At 39.1% G+C, this 21017-nt stretch overlaps 1 protein-coding gene across 2 annotated transcripts in view; it reads left to right on the top strand.

Annotated features, from left to right (window-relative positions):
* Positions 1–2531: 2531 nt before the first annotated feature.
* STPG2 (sperm tail PG-rich repeat containing 2) overlaps positions 2532–21017 on the top strand; it is a 199041-nt gene continuing 180555 nt past the window's right edge. For both annotated transcript variants that reach the window (XM_081960213.1, XM_081960212.1), the window contains exons 1-4: positions 2532–2645; positions 5557–5666; positions 8231–8386; positions 11949–12113. In XM_081960213.1, the coding sequence (XP_081816339.1) occupies positions 2540–2645; positions 5557–5666; positions 8231–8386; positions 11949–12113 (537 nt within the window). In that variant the 5' untranslated portion in view covers positions 2532–2539. The remainder of the gene's footprint in view (positions 2646–5556; positions 5667–8230; positions 8387–11948; positions 12114–21017) is intronic.

Below are 21017 nucleotides of genomic sequence, written 5' to 3'. Positions count from 1 at the left end.
CCTGTGGCGTTTCATCACCCTCAGCTCCTCGGTAAACCAAGGAGCCCGGGTGGATCGCTGCCGCAGGAGACGTCGCAAAGGCGCAACCCGGTCCAAGGCCCCAGCCGCCGCCCTATTCCAGGCGGCCGCTAGGTCCTCCGACCGGGAGCGGGTCGGGGCTATAGGTATTGGCCCAAGCTCCGTCTGTAATCTATCCGGTTCCATCAGGTGCCTGGGGCGGTACCAGCTTAGACAGTCTGGTTCCGCCTCCTCGCGGTGGGAGGTAGCGCCAGGGAAGTTCAGCCAGAGAGATGAGTGATCAGACCATGACAGGGGCGTGATGACTAAATCCCCCATTCCCAGATCACTCGTCCACTGCTCAGATATGAAAACAAGGTCCAGTGTGTGACCACCTTCGTGAGTGGGGTCCTGAACTAATTGGGTCAGGTCCATGGCCGTCATGGAGGCCATGAACTCCCGAGCCACCTCAGAAGCCTCTCCCGTCGACGGCAAGTTGAAATCCCCCATAACCAGAAGCTTGGGGGTCTCAACTGCCGTTTCCGAGATCAGCTCGAGGAGCTCGGGCAGGGCTGCTGATGCATAGCGAGGAGCCAAGTATACAATCAGCAAGCCCCACTGCCTCCCTGGACCCCATTTCACACCAAGGGACTCACACCCGGGTATCTGAGGAACAGTGAACTCTCTCTGTTGGCAACCCCTCCATTAAATTCTGAGAGATTTAGTTCTAAATAAACAAGTGTATGGTTTTATTGAAATGTATGTATTTATTTATAAAATTTATTTATAAATGTATTTGTTAAAATAAAATTTAAATTGATTACATAAAAATTTGAATGCAAAATTAATAAAAGGTAAGCTGAATTTATGGCCAAACTGCATGCAATGCCAGTATATCTGTTTACAGCAGGGGTGTCCAAACTTGGCAACTTTAAGACTTGTGGACTTCAACTCCCAGAATTCCCCAGCCAGCTGGCTGGGGAATTCTGGGAGTTGAAGTCCACAAGTCTTAAAGTTGCCAAGTTTGGACACCCCTGGTTTACAGGGATTGTGCTCACTCAGTGATTTCTAAGCCCAACATATTGTTTGAACCTAGGAAACTAAACTATTCTGAGCCAAGAGCAGGACCATTCTAACCCCAAAGTGAATTGTTAACTAGAATGCTTCTGGCTGATGGCCCAATGTTGACTAGGGTCACTAATTCACTAAGGATGTGAGACTACAAATGCAAACTGTCACTGGCAAGATCTAGCAGTCGCAGGATATGACTTCTTAAACCCTCGACTGCAGCAGCTGGGAAATAGCCAAAGGCCAATAGACATTACTCTCACGGCACAACAATCATAGGATATAGGTAGTCCTCGATTTACGACCACATTTGATCCCAAAATTTATGTTTCTAAGGGAGAAATTTGTTAACTGAATTCCCCCCCCCCCCATTTTACGACTTTTCTTACCACATTTGTTAAGTGAATCATTGCAGTTAAGTCGGGGAACATCACTGTTAAGTGAATCTTGCTTCTCTGCCTGTCAGAAGGGTGCAAAAGGTGATTGCGTGACTCCAGGACACTGCAACCGTCATAAAAATACAAACCAGTTGTCAGACATCTGAATGTAAATCACCTGACCATTGAGGATGCTGCCACGGTCATAAGTGTGAAAAATAGTCATAAGTGTGAATAGTAGTCATAGGTCAGTAACATTGCTTAGTGAATTTGGCTTCTTCATTGACTCTGCCTGTCAGAAGGGAGCAAAAGGTGATCACATCACCCCAGGACACTGCAACCGTCATAAATACGAACCAGGTATCAAACATGCAAATATAAATTATGTGACCATGAGGATGCTGCCATGGTCATAAGTGTGAAAATCATCGTAAATCGGTAACATGGCTAAGGGAATCTGGCTTCCCCATTGACTCTGCCTATCAGAAGGTTGGCAAAAGTGATCACACGACCACAACCACCTTAAAAATACATACCAGTTGTCAAACATCCAAATGTAACCATTGCCTGACTAGGTGGCTCAGTGGCTCAAACGCTGAGCTTGTCGTTTGGTGGTTCGAATCCCTAGTACAGGTCTCCTGTGTGAGCAGGGGGTTGGACTAGATGACCTCCAAGGTCCCTTCCGACTATGTTACTGTTTACTAAATCACGGGGACGCTGCCACGGTGAAAAAATAGTCACGAGTCCCCTTTCTTTCGGCGCCGTTGTCACTGCGAACGGTCACCGAAGGATTTGTTGCAAGACGAGGCCTTTGTTAGTAAGACGGTAAGCTTCCAGCAGCATCTATGAGCTAGGGCGACGTGAGAGGCCGCCTGTCACCGTCGACTAATCTCCCCACAAAAAAAGGAGCGCGAAGGCAGCCGGCGGGCAGCGGGCCTTTCCGAGCGAGGAAGCCCTGACCGGGGAGGGGGGAGGAGGGGGGGCGAAACTAACCGTCTCGAGGGGGCGGGGCTCGTTTTCGGCCTGGTGGCCCGGCGGCACGTCGGGCGCGCGGTAGCCATGGCGACGGCTGCGCCTGCCACCCGCGAGCCGGCAGCATGTATGACCGGAGTCCCCGCTCCTTCCCTCTGACGGTGGGCTGCACGAGCCCCCACCTGGGCCCCGGCTGCTACGACTTGCCTTCCCAGAACAGGCAGATCCGAGGTGAGCGGCGGGAAGGCGGGGAAACGAGCCTTGCCCTTCCCTCCCGCCCCTCCGCGCGTCTCTCTAATAACATGGCAATTGTGTAGTGTAGCCGTGGAGGGTGGGTGGGATGATGGCTGAAGAGGAGTGGGCTTTGCTACCATCAACCTGGCCTTGGGAGCTTTAAAGGCCAGCAACGCGACGTCTGTTCCCAAACGACAGTAGCTATTCACTAAAACGGGGGTCCCCAAACTTGGCAACTTTAAGACTTGTGGACTTCAACTCCCAGAATTCTGGGAGTTGAAGTCCACAAGTTTTAAAGTTGCTAAGTTTCAAGACTTCTGCACTAAAATCTGCCCAGTCCTTAACTTTTAGACAAAGGGGTTCCTGGGAGTTGAAGTCCACAAGTCTTAAAGTTGCCAAGTTTCAAGATTTCTGCACTAAAATGTGCCCAGACCTTAATTTTCAGATAAAGGGTTTTTTGGATCTTTAGACTGGGGAGTAATTTCCACTACACCTGCCATGAATTTAGAGCAGTGTTTCTCAAACTTGGCAACTTTAAAAGCTTGGATTTCAAGTCCCAGAATTTCCTGGCTGGGATATACAGGTAGTCCGTGACTTACGATTGCAATTTATTTTATTTTTATTTATTTATTTAGTTTGTCACTCATGTACAAGATAACAGGAGTAAGAATAAACATGAATAAGAACAGAGGAAATGGGGACAAATAAATGGGCACAGTAGGACAGGGGCCTTAGGCACGCTGGTGCGCTTATGCACTCCCCTTACAGACCTCTTAGGAATGGGGTGAGGTCAACAGTAGACAGTTGAAGGTTAAAGTTATGGGGGTTTGAGGATGTAACAACAGAATCAGGTACTGCAAATATTGTACCCAACAGTTCATTTTTCTTTTTAAATTATAATCTTTCATTATAATCTTATTCAATGATTTTCATGCCAATCAAATTCTACATAAAGAGAACATCATTCTCCAGCCTAATTATGGAGGCAAAATTGAGACTAACAATAATAGAGCAATTTATGCTTGTATAGGTTTCTGATAGATCACAGACTGGTGGATAGAATTTTTAACATGGCCATTTTGCTGTGCCCGTTGTGAAAGATAATGGGTTGAACAATAAGTTCAACAACATTTGAAAGGGCATGAGATGTATCTTAATATCTAAGTATATATTAAATCTGAAAGTCAAAGGAAAATATAATGAAATGTCTACCATTGTATATAGCATGTTTTATCAATAATGCTTGGAAGGTCTGTGAATATTCCCCTTATTATTGGAGGCACAGCACATAATGGTGGTTACATATTAGGTCTGGCTTTTGTTTTGAGGCAGTTTCAATATGATTCGAAACATTAACATCAGTCCATTGCTGTGATTGATGCCGTTCACACTTGCCTTTATTTTCACTGGCATCACGCCTTTCTGCAGGAAGATAGTCTGTCTGATCGGCCCTCCTCAAGAGATCGATGGATCCAGTGAGATCTCAGAGACAGCCTGAGGTTATCCTGAGAATCAAGCAGGCAATTTGGCTAAGGTCTTACCTGCTGTTTGGATTGATGGGAGACTGGGATCTTGGGCCATATCACCTCTATGCAGTATCAGTGTGCTGATCTCAAGGTGCACATTGATCTACTGAGTAGTTTCAGGAAATGAAGGCTTCCTCCATTGTAGCGAATTATTGCCCATGGTGATAAGAACAGCACAACTTCAATATTTCTCCACCATGATTGTGTCCAATTCCCTAGTTTTGGATGACCCTGTCCCGGCTGTGTCCCAAGGTCTGCTCTGAAGAATATTCTGGGAATCTGGTGGATAAATTTGCTCAGATCCAACCTGGTGCCTTGGGCCCAGTCTTGTGATACAATCTGGAATGAGTTTGAACCAGTGTGCCTCGAGGAGGTAGACAGGGTTCTTTGTGCAATCAGGTTGACAGTCTGTTATTAAACCTGGTATCCTCCTGGATCATGAAAGTGGTCAGGGAAGCTGACCTTTGCTTGCATCCTTACTATCGTATTGACATCCTTAAGGGAGAGGATGATTCATCCTGTCTTGGAGAAAGTCATGTAGGGCTTTATGGATCATAATCACTAGCCTGAATTATACCTGGAACATTGGAACCCAGTGCAGTTCACAAGGTGTGCTTCTTATGTTCCATTTTCTCCCTGTAGCTTTCCCCTTAGAATTAGCGCTCTGAAAGATCCTCAGCTCTTTATCCTCAATAACATCTTAGGGGGCATGAGATTCCCATCCAGCCTGAGGGGCCACCATCCATCATTATATCATCAATCTGTTCATTAGGTTTTCTTAATAAAATGCAGGTGTGGTTTGATGCTGCTTTCCCCTATCCTGTATGAAATGATTTTTTTTTTATATTGTCACCAAAATGACATTGTGCTTCCATTATCTTCACATATTTCTGCTGCTCAGAAAGAACCTCCTTGCTTTGTTGAGCAGCTGGGATGACCTTCACACCTTGGGCGATAGCAATAGCACTTAGACTTATATACTGTTTTACAGTGCTTTACCGCCCTCTCTAAGCAGTTTACAGAGTCAGCCTATTACCCCCGACAATTTGGGTCCTCATTTTACATGGAAGGCTGAGTCAGCCTTGAGCCTGGTGAGATTTGAATTTCCAAATTGCAGGCAGCAGAAGTAGCCTGCAGTACTGCACTCTAACCATTGTGCCACCGGGGCTCATCATGACCCTTCTGACATTATATAATCTTGGCATACATTATTCGCTCATCCCTCCCAGGAGCATTCCCTTACCACATGAGGCAGCATAGCAGAACTTGGCGGGGGGGGGGGAGGGGGGAAGGGAGGTCTCCTTCATATTAATATTATTCACAGCTGAATAAAAAAACGGGAAAAATCTTTAAAATGTATATATGACTTGTTTTCTCTTCAGGTGGCTATGCTCCATTTCTTTCCCTGGCAAGTCGTGGGCTTGAAGTTATTTCTCAAAATGATGAGGATGATCTTCCGGGGCCAGGAACCTATGAGATTCATAAAATACAGGTAGAGCTATATCAATAAACCTGATATAAAAGATATAAGATACCAAGGAATAGTGAATGGATTTATGATATAGATAAAAACTTACATTTCTTCAAAAATATTTTTAATCCAGTTTTTCTATTTCTGTTCTAAATTAGTGATTTGTTTGGAGTGACAGTTCTAAACACAAACAATTAGTGGAGTTGTAAAATTATTTTATTTTCTACTTTCAATTTCTCACTCCTTTCTAAAACAATTGCCAAATTATTCTAAAGTTTTTTTCTCTATTACTAGGCGACTGGACTAAATGCAGTGATGGATATTAGAATTTGTAAAAGAATGGAGTGCCAAGAACTTTAGAGGAATGTACATCTATTACACTCTGAATCATCTTACTTTTTATACTCTTGAACTGCACTAACTTATGGCTATAAAATCCATGCTAATTTTTTTTTGAATGTTTTGTTTTAGTTACTAATCTTAAACTTTTCACTTAAATACCTCAGTGACAACAGTTCAATCAATTTGGCAACGTGTTACATTCAGTCTTATAATTTATTTATCTAAACAGAATATTATTATTTTAATTCACAAGATAATAAAGGGAAGATGGGAGTTGTTTGATTCATCTTTCATTTTTAAAAGCTTCACTGCAAAGCATTATTTAGCATTTATGAAACATGTATCAGCATAATTTTTGAAATATTCTATTGGCAAGCAATACCTCAAAGGCATTCATTTTAAACCAAGGCAGGGAAAACTCAGGTTCTAGTCCTGCCTTGGGCATAGAAAGCAGCTGGGTGACTTGGGATTAGTCACCAGAGTCTCTCTCAGCCCTTGGAAGACAGGAAAGAGAAAGCACATCTGAAAAATGTTGCCGATTAAAACTCTATGAAATTCACTATGTGCTCCCCAGAAGTTACTGACAAAAATACACACACAAACACACAGACAGAAACAGAATGTTTATACTCTCTTGTAGAAAAAAGAATTTAATATAATTGTTAATAAAATTATTCTTAAGTTTTGAATAACATTTTCTTGTTTTTCTTTTAAAATCTATTAAATATTGATCCATTTTGAAATTGTTGGTTGCTGTATTTTTGCTTAATGAATATTTAGAACCAGAGGATATTTAGGTTTAAAGTTGTATACAAAACAGATTTAAATGTGATTGCTTTCTCCAATTTAAAGAATAATATTAGTGCACAAATCCAAAATCAGAATTATTTTTTCTCACTAGGTATTGAATATCTTGGTGCAATGTTGTAAGTATGACTTTTTAACAGCCTGCACTAAATGCCAAGCGGTTTGCATACTAAAATGGCACTATAAAAATAGCTGGGCTGTAAAAACTTAGGAACTCTTTATTTTAAACATCTTTGTATTCTTTACTATAAGCTTATCATTACTATGAAACTACAGGTAGATAATAGAAATTCAATTAGACAATACCAAATACAAATAATGCATATAACAATAAGTAGCAGAATTACTAAGTAATAATTATAACTGTTATGGCTGACAATTAAAGACTGTCAATTTTGAGACTCAAACGCTATGTCACAAGGTGAGTTTCCTATTTCCCCCAGCTCCTGTCCACTTAGCAGTTCAAAAGCATGCAAATGTGAATAGATGAATAGGTACCACTTTGTAGAATGCATTCTCTGCCCATTGGCATATAATCATGCTGCCTACATGACCATAGAAATGTTTTCAGACAATACTGGCTCCCTAAGAACTGGACATGAGCATCTCCCCCCTCCTCAAAATCAGAAACAACTGGACAGGGAAAACCTTTGCCTTGAATTAGAATTGTAAGCTGCCCAGAGTTACTTGGTTGAGTTGGGTGGCTATAGATATTGAAGAAATATTAAATAAATAAAACTCAGTGTCCTGAACTAGCCACAAACCAATTCACAAGTACAAGGCTTCAGTGTTAAAAGCACTTGGGATTAAAAACAGCAGCTGCAGTATCTATTGCAAAAACATTTTTTTAATAACCAGAATTTTTTATTAGCTTCAAAAAACTGACAGAGGGAGAATTAAATAGACTTTGTATAGAAGCTATTCCTAAACGCATTGATGAACGCATTGTCCTTTATCTTCCGGTTCCTACTGAATAAGGGAACATAGATCAGATAAGATCCTGATCAGTACATATGGTATGGCGTGCATGAAAGAGAGAATGATTTTCTAGTTACTGACCATTTTTTATCTTTTAGCACTAAGAAAAAGCTCCTTTTTCGATCAGGAGATAAAACCCTCAATTTTTAGTTAGGCATGTAGGCAAAATATTTAATAATTTTAACTTTTATGTAGATGGAACCTGTGAGATTGGTTTTTGATTTATTGCATTGTGTGAATCCAATCTATTGTATTCATTTAAAAAGTCATGGCAACAGTGGGGTTGCATGATTTCTGAACAACACAATCTTCTTTCTTCTTTGATGAGTTTGATTTGTGTAAGCCACATGATAGGACCTATGTTTTTATTCTTGGTTAAGTTCATAGAGAGTACAGTATAACCAGTGATTACTGTTGCATCATGGATGATTTTCCTGTTTTGTTTTTTTTAACTCCAGAAAACTATTAAAGGAGGCAAAAGTCCTCAAAACAAGGAAAAGCGTTTCCAATTTACGATTAGTGATACACCTGGTCCTGGAACATACTGCCAACCTCCTTTACTGAGTCCAGAAGATAATAAGACAAAAAGACAATTGAAAACGCCTTCTGCACGGGTACGGCAACATAAAACTGAATATTGTTATTTTTTATATGATCAGTTGACTCTGATAGTAACTGCTACGTAAATGTTTTCTGTAATCAGGTACTTTCTGAAAAAAAGTCTTGTAAAAAACAATACATTCTGGACATTTCTGTGTTGTTGAAGTTGCAAATGTAAGGATTTTGAAGCTGGTATTATATGGAAATGTGTTATTAGCTATGTAGATATTTGTATGATTTTTGTTCATCTCTTGCACACATTTTTGAGGGCAATGGGCTGAAAAAATTATTATTTTATTTCTGTAGTGGTTACCAATATTTCTGTTCCAACCACCAATTTTATATGGCGGCAGTATGGTTTTTTTGTATGGTGAGATTTTTGCTCTGACAATTTTCTTAGAGAAAAATAAATGGATTCCCCTTCACTGAAAATTTGCTATCCAAACATGAGCCTCTATTTCAGGGTGGTGTGTTTATGGCTGCCACTTTCTTCTTGAAGGGTTTTCTGAGAATCTCGGGCAATTTTTGGCAGACGTATAATTTCTTTCCTATAAAAACTACTTCTAAAACTAAAACACAATTTCTCTGCATTAGGGATGTGCAAGCTGGGAATCTAGTGAAGGCAAACATTTTTGATGTAGATAGACCAAAGAAAGAATTGTTTCAAGAATGCCTGAAAAAAGCTGGATAAAATGTTTTGCAAAGATTTTTAAAAAATTAATAAAACAATTGAAACTCATCGCCTAGAAAATTGCAAAACAAGGTATTTTTGGCTTGGAAATGAAATTACTCATATTTTTCAGAGTATAAGACACACTTTTCCCCCTCTTAAAAGAGGCTGAAAATTTGGGTGCGTCTTATATGCCAAATGTAGCCCCGCCCACCTGCCGGCCCCTACCCTTTGGCCTCCACTTGTCCTCTTCCTGGCTGCAGAGATTGCCACCCACAATGACTTGTGTTTTTGGCCTCTGCACGTTGCACTAAAAGTCTACCCGGAACAGCTGCTGCCTTCTCTTATCCCTTCCCCGCTTTGCCTGCTTTAGTCACTGGAGCTCCCTCTGAGGATCAGCTGTGCTTTTAAAGCTGTTTTTCAGCTCAAACAAGAGCTAAGCGATCTTCTATGCTCTGCCTGCTTTTCTAATTGCTGTTCCCTCCGACAATCAGTTGTGCTTTAGAAGGACAGCCCCCTCCATCCCAACCTCAAAACCAGAGAGCGAACTAATGTGCTGAAGCTTATGCCCCACCATTCCCAATCTCAAAACTGGCGAGCGAATTAATTTGCTGAAGCTGACCAGACTTAAGGACTAGCCAGATGAATACCTGGTAGGCAGAATCCCTCCTCCCCTATTTTCCTCAAAAACTATCGCTACTTTCAGGTTAATCCTTCTCCTTCATCAGCAATTTCTTGATTTCATGGCATTGGAAAGGAGGTTCAGAATGGAATGGAGAATGAGTGGCTGACTTTTTATCAGATCCTGGATGAAGGAAATCCATCCTGGTCCTTTTAGACATCTCAGGGGCCTTTGATATGATTGAATATAGTATCTGTTTAAATAGTTTGCAGGAGTCAGGGACTGGAGCTCTAGGTTGCAGCAGTTCTACTTTCTTCCTTAGTAGATAGTTCCAATCAGTGGTGTTGAAGCAGGAGTATGGGATGCTGTGGTGTAGGGAGATTCTCCGTCATCTCTTTTTTTAACATTTATATGAAGCTACCAAGAGAGGTCATTCAAAGTTTGAGGGTCAATATCATTAATATGCTCATGATACTCATGATACTCCAGTATCCCAGTCAGAATGGTGATCCATTTGAGATTTTATCCCAGTGCCTCAAGGCTGGGAGGTTTAAACTAAATCCCAGCAAGACAGAGTTCCTGTTTGTTTGGAGTTCTAAAGAGGAAATCTGTTATTTGTGTTTCTTTTGGACTCATAAATGCTGATAAAAAGAAACATGTGGAAGTCATAGAGAGGGGAACTTCCCAGCTTTGGCTGGTATACAGTTGTAACCCTACTTGGTTTGGGAGGAACTCTACAGAGGTCTTCATTCCATGTCTGGTTAAAGTTTGGTTTAGTTAATTTAATTTAATTTTGTTCTTTTATTCATCTTGGAACTTTTATTACTGTATATTTTGTCTTGTAAGCCACCAGGAATCCTTAGGTTGTTTATATGTGGGAAAAACAAACAGTAGGTAATTTATGAAAGATAGATCAATGGAATGCAATCAAGAGAGCCAGTTTTATATGTAAATGTTCTCAGACAAAGAAAGCAGTAAATTTATGTATTTTACAAAGGCTTTCCGGAACTGGTATGTTTTAGCGGTAAGAGACCTCATCTCCAGTTTTCCAAGCTAATTTCCAAGTGCTAAATTCAGGGCACAACAAGATAGTAATAAGGCTGCCTTAAAGAATGAAGAAAGTGGTAAGATACAGAAAATTTGTGTATGCCCATGTAATAGAGCAACCATAACACATGCGGCTGTGACAATGATCAAAATAGCTAATCTAATTTTAAAATTTTTTAAAAAATGCTTGATTTTGAACCAGTTGGGAGGTAATTAAACAGTGAACTCTCTGAAAATCTGGAACATAAAGCATTAAATGAAAGATATTATTGAAATGGAGAATGAGAGAAGACATTCAGCATGGTCATCAAAGGTGAAGTGTCAGGTTTACTGTTCAGAAACTCAGTTACTAGCCTTTAAAAGGAAACACAAAAGCTAAGCTCTGTAATAAGCAGATTTGTTGTTTTATTGTGCCACCAAGACAGTGTTGAGTCTTGATAACTCTCTAGTTTTGGCAAGATTTCAGAAGTGGTTTGCCATTACCTTCTTTCTAGAACTGAGTAAGAGAGTGAATGACCCACAGTCATTCAGCTGGGTTTGTACTTAAAGCAGGAATAGAACTCACAATCTCCTAATATGAAAAAAAAAACCCAAGTTCACCTATAATGTTTTCCGTGGTTACTCTTGCCAACTAACACATAAAATTCCCAATTCTTTCCAGCAGTGGCAATAGAACTTGTGCATTTTCTATAGCTCTTTCCATGGAATAGATAAACCATTGGTTTCAGCTAAGAAAATTCCTCACTATCCAAGGAATCACTTGGGCAAAAGAAGCATTAGACAAAAAATAATTCCATCCTTTGATAGAAAGAATGGTATTAAAAGAGATTACTACCAATTGATCTTTCAAAAATCTGCAAAAATATATTTCAAATTCATTAAGAACATGTTCTTCCTTAAATTGGGCTGTTGAGGTTCAGAAACTGTGGATGAAATGAAATGGAAAATAAATGATATTTTTATATTAAAGGACTATAGTTCAAAACCAAATATACCCTGTTCTCTTTGTGATGAAGTTCAGTTGTGTAAATTGATGTTCCTTTGTAAAATAAATTCCAATCTTGTATTATCGAAAGAAGAAAATATTTGTAGCTCAGGGTTCAACTGTGGGCGCTCTCTGAATCTGGCATGCCACGAAAGTGAGCACCAAGTACTGTACCTCACAATCTTGTATTATGATTTATGGTTAGAACAATGTGTTGTAAAGGAATTAATAATACTGTGTTTATTTCCATAGAAAATTGCAGGCTGTATCAAATATTTTCGAAAGTCAGAGGCTCCATCTATTCCTTCCCAAGGGCAAGCATTTGGTTATGAAGAGGCTGAAGATGGGACACTTATAAAATTTAACCAGCCTGTAAGAGACAATACTTTGGGACCAGCATACTATCAATCAGTATATGTAAGTAATTTTAAAAGATGGGACACTGTTCTTGGCCCTGTACGATTATAAAGTTATTACTCAGAGCTTCTAGAACCCAAGAGTTCTAAACTACCCCAGTTTAGGGCAATCCCTATCAGGAACAAAATTTATGTTAAACTAGAAATAAGTGATTTTCTTAATTCTTATTATCCAATGCATTTGTCAAGCGAGATTATAGGGTTCTTTCTATTTATGATATTTTACTTTTCATTGGGAATCTCAGTAGCTTTGGGCAATTAATCAGTTAAAGTATCGCTGAGTTTTAGTGCTTGCAGTGTTTAGCTTGAAGTGACCTCTCCAAGGTCCTGAAACTATTTGCTTCTTACAGTACTGTGTGGCTTCACTACTAAATCTTGGGCATTCCTTTATATTTATTTATACATGCAGTCCTTGACTTATAACCATTTGTTTAGTGACTGTTTGAAGTTACAGTGGCAATGAAAAAATGACATGACCGCTTTTCACACTTATGACTGTTGCCGCATCCCCACGGCCACGTGATCAAAATTTGGATGCTTTGCAACTGCCATGTATTTATGATGGTTGAAGTGTCTCAGGGTCATGTGATCTCCTTTTGCAGCCTTCTGGGGAGGCCAGATTCATTAAAAAACTATGTTACTAATTAAACAGCTACAGTGAATCATTTAACAACTATGACAAAAGAGGTCATAAAATGAGGCAAAATGTATCTAGCAACTGTGTTACTTAGCCATGGACATTTTGGATTCAATTATGGTTGCAAATCAAGGAGTACTTGTAATCTAGGGTTTTGTTCACAGATTGGATTCTCTCTGTTTTTTTAGGTTCCAATCATCTTTTTTTAGCCGATGACAATCCCACTTGTTCTCAGTAAAATCATTAGCTCTTCACTAAATCTGAGATATTTGCCCTCTGAGTTGTTACATTTCTGTGCTTTTTTCAATCTACCCTTGATCAGTTGTATACATAGACACATGGTTATTTTTGCTTAGCTATGACTTGGATATTGTAGTCAGGCATGAGATCATTTATGTATAGCATTGCTTTATGTTACTTTGTTTTAATCAGTAGTTATTAATTCAATTAATATTAATGTATTTTCTGTCCCCGTCTTAGTCTTTTTTGGCATGTTTCTGGCATATTATAGATATACATACACATTTAAATATACACATACTTACAACCATGTATCACTGGCACAAATTCATAGTGAGCTGGTAGTAGAAATCTTTATATCTTAATTTCAAGTAATATTAGCAAGTATAGGTTGACAATGTGGGGAAGATAGGAGTTTTATCTGTGTGGGTTTCTCTCTCTCTCTGTCTCTCTTTCTGTCTCTGTCTGTGTGTGTGTGTGTGTGTGTGTGTGTGTGTGAGTGCCAGTGATGGGTTGCAGGCGGTATGCCCCAGTACGGGTGTACTGGTGCCTGCCGGGAGCACCGGGCACAGTTCCGGTATGGTGGTCCCATACACCCGCCTGCCATCCTTACTTGTATTTGAGCTCTTCGGTGCTTCCGCGCATAGAGAGTACGGTGCCTGCGCAACGCTCTGCCAAGCAGCTGGAGTGTCACGGAGGCGTCGCAGGAGGTAAGGATGCCTGTGCATGTGTGCATGCGTGCTGCATGCGTTCATGTGGACGCTGGGCCCCATTGCACCGTACCGGTTGCAACGGGATCCAGAACCCACCACTGGTGCTTGTGTGCATTCTTGTCTACTTTTCCATTTTAGGAAGGATTCACTTAAATTCTGAACCATTTTTCTAGCTATCTCTGTAGAAATGCCCTCTGTACATAAATAAATGCTCAGAAGACTTGTCAAAGGCCTTGAAGTCTTGTCAGAAGCTTTGAAGCATCCATGACAAATGTTCAAGCAACTGCAACTGTTTCATGGATTCGAGAAATGGACCCAGGAGGGTCACTTTGCTCACTGAATTATTTTCATGGAGCTAGTTATTTCTATGTGTAATGAAACAATTTAAAAAAAGGTTTGTAGATATTTCATTGTATATAATCGCTTTTAATATTTACATCTTTTTACATTAGAATCTAGATAATATAGAATATATATTTACTTACTAAATGTATATGCTTCGATATTTTCTTAGATATAAATCTATGTTTTTTATTCAATAAAAGATTTTACTCTAAAAGCACACATATTGCACCTTCAGCACTTTGTGGAAGTCTTGAGGCAACTGCAAAATAATCTTTCACAAGCTACATCTTTAACAATAGAGAACAATAATGCAACCTTTGTGCTTAACTAAAATAAATATGCTGTCAATATAATACTGCTTGTAATTCTATGAGCTGTAGGTGAAAAGTAGTAGTGTTTTGTTATTCTGTTTCTGTTGCCTACTGTCAAATCAGTCCCAAAAGGTCCTCTTTTGAAAGGAGGACCTTTTAAAAGACTAACCACCAACAGAACTTCATGTTGCCTACAACTTCAATCTTAAGCGTCTATGGAGGTTCTCATTCATCCAGGTCGCGGTTCTCCCAAAGGTGCTTTTTCAAGAGGTAACTGGTTTTTCTGGTTTTTCTTTGAAGATGTTTTACTTCTCATCCAAGAAGCTTCTTCAGCTCCGACTAGATGATGGGGAATGGAAGGATTTGCACTCCTTGCAGGCAGCTGGTCGTTTGCATTCTTAGATCTTAAGCTATTCAACCTCATTCTTACTAAGCTGCAGCCCATACAAGATGACTCTGCCCTTTCTCAGATACTGGGTGGAAGGCCCATATTTGCACACAATCACCAAATCTGAAGCAGGTTCTCAAAAGCCACACCTTACAGCAGGACAAATGCCAATATGGGAACCAGATCCTATAAAACCCAGAGGTCCACTTTGCCCTCACAACAGCACCATTACAGGCCCCAGCAAGTACACAGGATTAGAAGAATATTCTTCTGCTCGTCCTCCAATGTAATAAGTACCATCGCTGGCCAGCAATGGATTCTGCACAGGACAGGTGGGACAAATTTTTCATAAAAGAATTAACGTGCACAAGTTTGACATCAGGATTGAAACCAATTCTAAAGTAATATCAGAACATTTGATATTGAGTTTCCCAAGTGCTCCATGGCAAATTGTTTAGAAAAGAATATCATAGTACCATTGAGCAAGAAATTGTTTAACTTCCATAAATCAGAAGTTTTGAGCAATCTTTGAAAGTCTCAACTGGTGTTTTAATGCATTACAATTGTAACTTGCAATACATAATCAAACTGCCACACCAATCTAGTCCTCTGTGCATATGATGAAGTGAGTTGCAGCTCTCTAAGGCTTATACCTTTTAATAACATATATTGCCTACATACAAAAATCCGCCTCTTAATTTTAAATTTTCAGGCAGTGCATTAGAGGGCAGCAGAGTCATTCGATGGAGCTGCATGAATTTGGGACTGTAAAGCATTTTGCTATGAAAAATTGCCTGCATTAGATATTGCAAAAGAAAAAAAACAAATCTTTAAGCTTTTAAAAAGATTAAGGATATCTTATTAAGAATTAAATGAACTACAGTTGATTCTATTCCTGCATCCGTGTTTTATTTTGTATTTATGAATTATTTATGTTCCTGGCTTTATTTACAAAAATGATTTGTTTATTTATTATGATATTTCATAGTTATCATTGAGTATTTCTCCTGATTGGAACGTTTATGCCCAGGTTTCATCTTGTTTATTGCCACTCCTTGGTTTTACTGCAGAATGGGAAGAATTATGGTTGCAGAATATGGAGTGGAAAAAGCTGCTACGATAAGGACAGGACTGCTTTGTCTTGAAAATCGTACATTTTATAAAAATGATGGGCTACAGAGCCTAAATAGATACTGTGGAGTTTCATGAGGAAAGAGAAGAAATAGAACATGCACTTAGTTATTTGTTCTAGAGTAAGTTGTTTCAGTTGAATTGTTGCTAGTTTTTTTAAAAAAGCAGAACATACTGTAACCTGTCCTCAAATCTGCTAGATTTTAGTTATTAATTCAAGGAAGGCAAAAGTCTAAAATCTGCTAAAGCATCTATGATTTTTTTTTTGTTGTTGATTATGAAGTCAAACACCAAAAACCAATTCCTGATTTCCATCCAAATTATTGCATAACACCCAAAATAGACATAGGTAATTGTATCTGGATTCCTCCTCCTCCTCCTCCTCCTCCTCCCCTCTCAGGACAGATTTGTCAACAAACTGGTCAAAAATATAAATAGGACAGCCATTCATTTGTACTTCAACTGTGTCTGGGTTTAATATGCCTGAAGCACAATGAATTTTACTTGGACCAGGAAGAGCTATAGTTAAATCCTTATCAACCATAGGGCACAATAAATGAGTTTGGGACAATGACTTTCTATCAACCAATCCTATTTCACAAGGGTGTTTGCAACTGTTCTGGCCCAAGGGGGAAAAATACAAATAGGTCATGAAGGTGAGATTGTCCTCGTGCCAAATCTAGTATAGTATCATATAATATTTTGATTTATTCTTTCATTGTAGGCAGGGAACATCATACTGTTATGAGTATTCCAAACCAGTATTAAGAGAAAAGCATAGAATGCAAGGCTTTTTGTTTTTTTTACCATATTGGAAGACTACCTGACACCCAGAATCATTTTTGGCAGTTATATAAATTTAATGCCCACATAGTTCCAGAATGATAATAGGAGACCTGCTTCAATTTTCTTTATTAGTATATTCTACCCAATGCACCTTGTATTTGTTTTGGAGAATTGTCTATGCAGCTATGACAATGATTCAAAGTGTTTGCAGTGCTTTCATGTTTCTGAAAGCTTCCTTTCCAAGCATTTTTAAATATGATAAATACTTATTTCCACCTGAGGCAGTATGGGATGTAATCTGAAATCTGTGTAGTCTATCTAACATATTCATGCTAGGAATTCTGACACTGATTAATTACCTAATGTTCGGAACATGCTGGGAAATACCTGGGCTGCTGCTGTAGCACTGAAAAGACAGTCCATTAGTATCAGAATTAATGCACTCTGGGACTTTTAATTCTTCATGGAATCTATTTCCATATTTAATTACTGGAAAGTCGTGGAAAAAAGTTCTAAAGCACCTTCATCCATTTTTATTGTCAACGGGAGTGTCGATTAGCAATTCTTCAAGTTATATTGCAATGTTCACTTAAAATAATGCACCTCCTTGCTGAGTTTGCTTCAATTAAATCATATTTTATTTGCTAATGACATAGCAAGACGGCAGCGACCTTGAAGTTGGGATTGTCAAGATTTCTTGGCAAAAGAGGATGATGATTGAGAGTAGAGAGGGCATCCATTTATTCTGCAGTCTGTTTTAAAAGGTTTTTTTTTTTTTAAAATTCCATTAGGAATTAGGATTTTCTGTGAGTAATGCACAGGTTAGTGAGTTAAGTAAGAGTCAATTTTATATTGTTTTTAATGCTAAGATTAACCTGGGTATAGGAAGGGAAATAATTATAGTCAATTTATTGAGTCTGAGAAAGAATAGCTCGTAGTCAGAGTGCCTCTTAAAATTGCTTTCAGAACTCAATTGCTAAATATGCTTTTTGTAAATGTCACGAAGAGATATTGACTGAAATGTTCTTTCATAGATACCAAATTTAGTTATTGGATTTTTTTAGGGTTTGTAATGAAACAAAATACCTTTTGTGCATATTTTCATAACTGCAGAAAAAAACTTATAGAATCAACTCTTTAACATCAACCCTTTTTTCAGCAAAAGCTGAAGCAACATTTCACAGCAAACAAATGTACAAAAAGCAAATAATATATAATCCATGTTTTTTAAAAAATCTTTGATACTATATCTGCTGCCAGAGAATTGCTGTTAGTCTTCTGCTACAGCAAAAAGATACTAAATAAAAGATTTATAGGACCCCAGTGCTAATACAGATATGATCACACATGCTTTCTTAAATGTTCATTCATTAAAAGCATAAGTACAAGAAGTACACATAACTTTGTACAGTATTTTTTTAGGGGGAATAATAATGTAAAGAAATGAATATAGAAGGTACACAAGTTGAGTGTGCCTTTATTCATTTTTCCCCATTTAGGCACAGTTTTGTAATTGTTATATAGTTGTACTGAGTGAGTGAATTATTGAGATGTACTTTTTCTAAAGAGACACACGGTGGCTGAGTGGCGAAGGTGCTGAGCTTGTTGATCAGAAGGTCGGCAGTTCAATGGTGCGAATCCCTAGCACTGCGTAAAGGAGTGAGCTCCCATCACTTGTCCCAGCTTCTGCAAACCTAGCAGTTCGAAACCACATAAAAATGCCAGTAGAAAAATAGGGACCACTTTTGGTGGAAAGTTAACAGCACTCTGTGCACCTTTGGCGTTGAGTCATGCTGGCCACATGACCACAGAGATTTCTTCGGACAGCACTGCCCCCTAGAGCCGGGAACGACTAGCATGCATGTGTGGGGAAGAACTTTACCTTTACCTTTTACTTTTTCTAAATTCATAATAAAAAACTTCTTACATGTGGAAAATATGAGCTAAAGAGGAGCAATCTTACCTAGGATAAGGAAATAGATCTTCGTCTTTTGTTTGTTTGTTACAAAGACCATTGTGTTTTTCTTCAGGAGGATGGGTTTTAAGGTTGTGTCACATATTGCCTATAGAGCTGCAAAAAAAGTACAGTACTGCTAACATAACTATGGGGAGCTTTGCCTGCTATTTCCACCAGCCTGATTATCACTCTTATCAGGTGATTTTGGCAGAATAAATTTGCTATTTGCCCATTATCATTAGCTGTTTGAAATTAATTACTTGTTCTCCAGCCAGTGATTGCCCTGCTGCTACTTATTTCTTTTTCAATCCGCCTTTTGCAACTGAGTTCTTCGAAAGAGGAAGTGTCCTCTCTTCACCTACGTATGCGGACACATTGCATGCACAAAATCTTCCCCCACACCCTAAAATAAGCATTGCCGTAGAGGAAACATGAAGTATTTTTCTCTTCAGGAAGGTAGGCACAACAAAATTTGAGGAAGCTCCAAAGAAGGTGCCTTTCCTTTCTATTGCCCTTGCTTCTAGTTTTGCCGCTATTTCATTCTGGGATTCCATGTTGCTGCAATGAGAACAAATATCCTAAAATAGCCTTCACTGACAGTATATATATATTTTTATAAGAAAACACATGTTGATTGACATCTCTTGCTACTGTTGCCAAAAATGGGTTTGGAAAATCTAGCCTGCATTTGTAGTGATACGAGCACTTTTGAGTGAGTTTCCTTGTTAGCAGCCCTTGCTGAAATGGCTACACGAACATAAGACATCTCGAGCTTTGTATTCATTTGAAATAAGTTCCTTTAAACTCAGTGGGACTTATTTTTAGACACACAATGTTGTTGTGTCCTGCCAGCGGCCAGCAGAGAGGATGGGGTGGAACATGGGCCAGTCCTCGAATCTGGGGAAGGCTCTGATGGGGCCAGGGCTGTCTGACAGTTATTGGCTGCCTTCGGAGTCAGACATCAGTGAGGCAGGAGAACAGCTGGAGCCTGTTCCCAGTGTGTACATGCTCAGAGTTGCCAGACGAAGGGAACAGCTAAGGAACAAGGGTCGACTGGGGAGTAAGGCCCCAGGGGATGGTGAATGGCCCCGCCCACAATGAATAAAAGAGGAGCGAAAGGGGGGTGGAGTTTGCAGGAGACAATTAGTTCGCTTAATTGGTTCGTGACTCTCCAAGGCACTTTGTCAAATTTTGAAGATCAGCTCTCCAAGCCAGATAAGGCCTGTGACTGTAAACCCTCCCTTGAAAGACTTTGCTGGATGTGAATGAGAGGAATTCACAGTAACTTAATAAAAAGGGTCTTTTGTTGGGATAAAGAATCTGCTTCGTGGTTTGGAGAAGCCTAGGTCAGAACAAACATTAGAACTGCCTATTTGGTGACCCATACAATTAATTCTAAATCTTGTTTTCTGTTCAGATTTGAATAAAGCAAGCCAAAACAGAAGGGGGTCATGATAATATCATTCAGTGTAGAGTAATATATGGCTCTTCATATATGAGTGGGCTGTAAGAGTTTTAATACATCTTGGTAATACAAGTAATCCTTGAGTTATGACCACAATTGAGACCAAAATTTATGTTGCTAAGTGAGACATTTGTTAAGTGATTTTTGTCCCATTTTAGGTCCTTTCTTGCCACAATTGTTAAGGGAAGCACAGATGTTGTTAAGTTAGTAACACGATTGTGAAGTGAATCTGGCTTCCCCATTGACACTACTTGCCAGAAGGTCACAAAAGTTGGTTACATGACCTCCTGCGACACTGAAACTATCATAAATATGAGTCAGTTGCCAAGGATCTAAATTTTGACCATGTAACCATGGGATTGCTGCAATGGTCGTAAGTGTGACAAACGTCATAAGTCACTTTTTCCAGTACCATTGTAACTGATGGGACACTAAATGAACTGTTGTATGTGGAGGGCTCTCTATTTACTGCTTATTTGGAATTTTCTTAGATTTGTGAATATACCTTTTAGAAACCACTGGGTGGTGCTCTAATTCCATTCCTATAACACAATTGTATTTTGTGTTCTTTTTTCTAGTTTTGCAAATAGTTACAAACTACTTCATATGTAGCACTGCCATGTACACAGAAAGCAGTTGTCTATGTTCAGATTTATTCAACTGATTCACTGATCCAAAGAAAAAAAGCGTTGGCAGATATTTTCTGCTTTATCTATTATAAATGTATTTCTACCACGTCTGTGCTTATAACAATGACTGGTTTTATATATGCATCAATTCAATTTACTGAGAAGAAAAATATAGTAGTTGCAGGATATGAATTAATAAATGTGTATTTTTGGATTTGTTCGTGTACATAAAATGCAAATTTTCAGTTTTGGGCAGTGGCACGGATTATTCATTTGTGTCTGAATTATGCAGTATATTGATTA

This window comes from Natrix helvetica, assembly GCF_964273705.1.
Source record: "Natrix helvetica genome assembly, chromosome: 7".
NCBI lineage: Eukaryota > Metazoa > Chordata > Lepidosauria > Squamata > Natricidae > Natrix > Natrix helvetica.
This window is presented reverse-complemented; position numbering and strand designations above follow the sequence as displayed.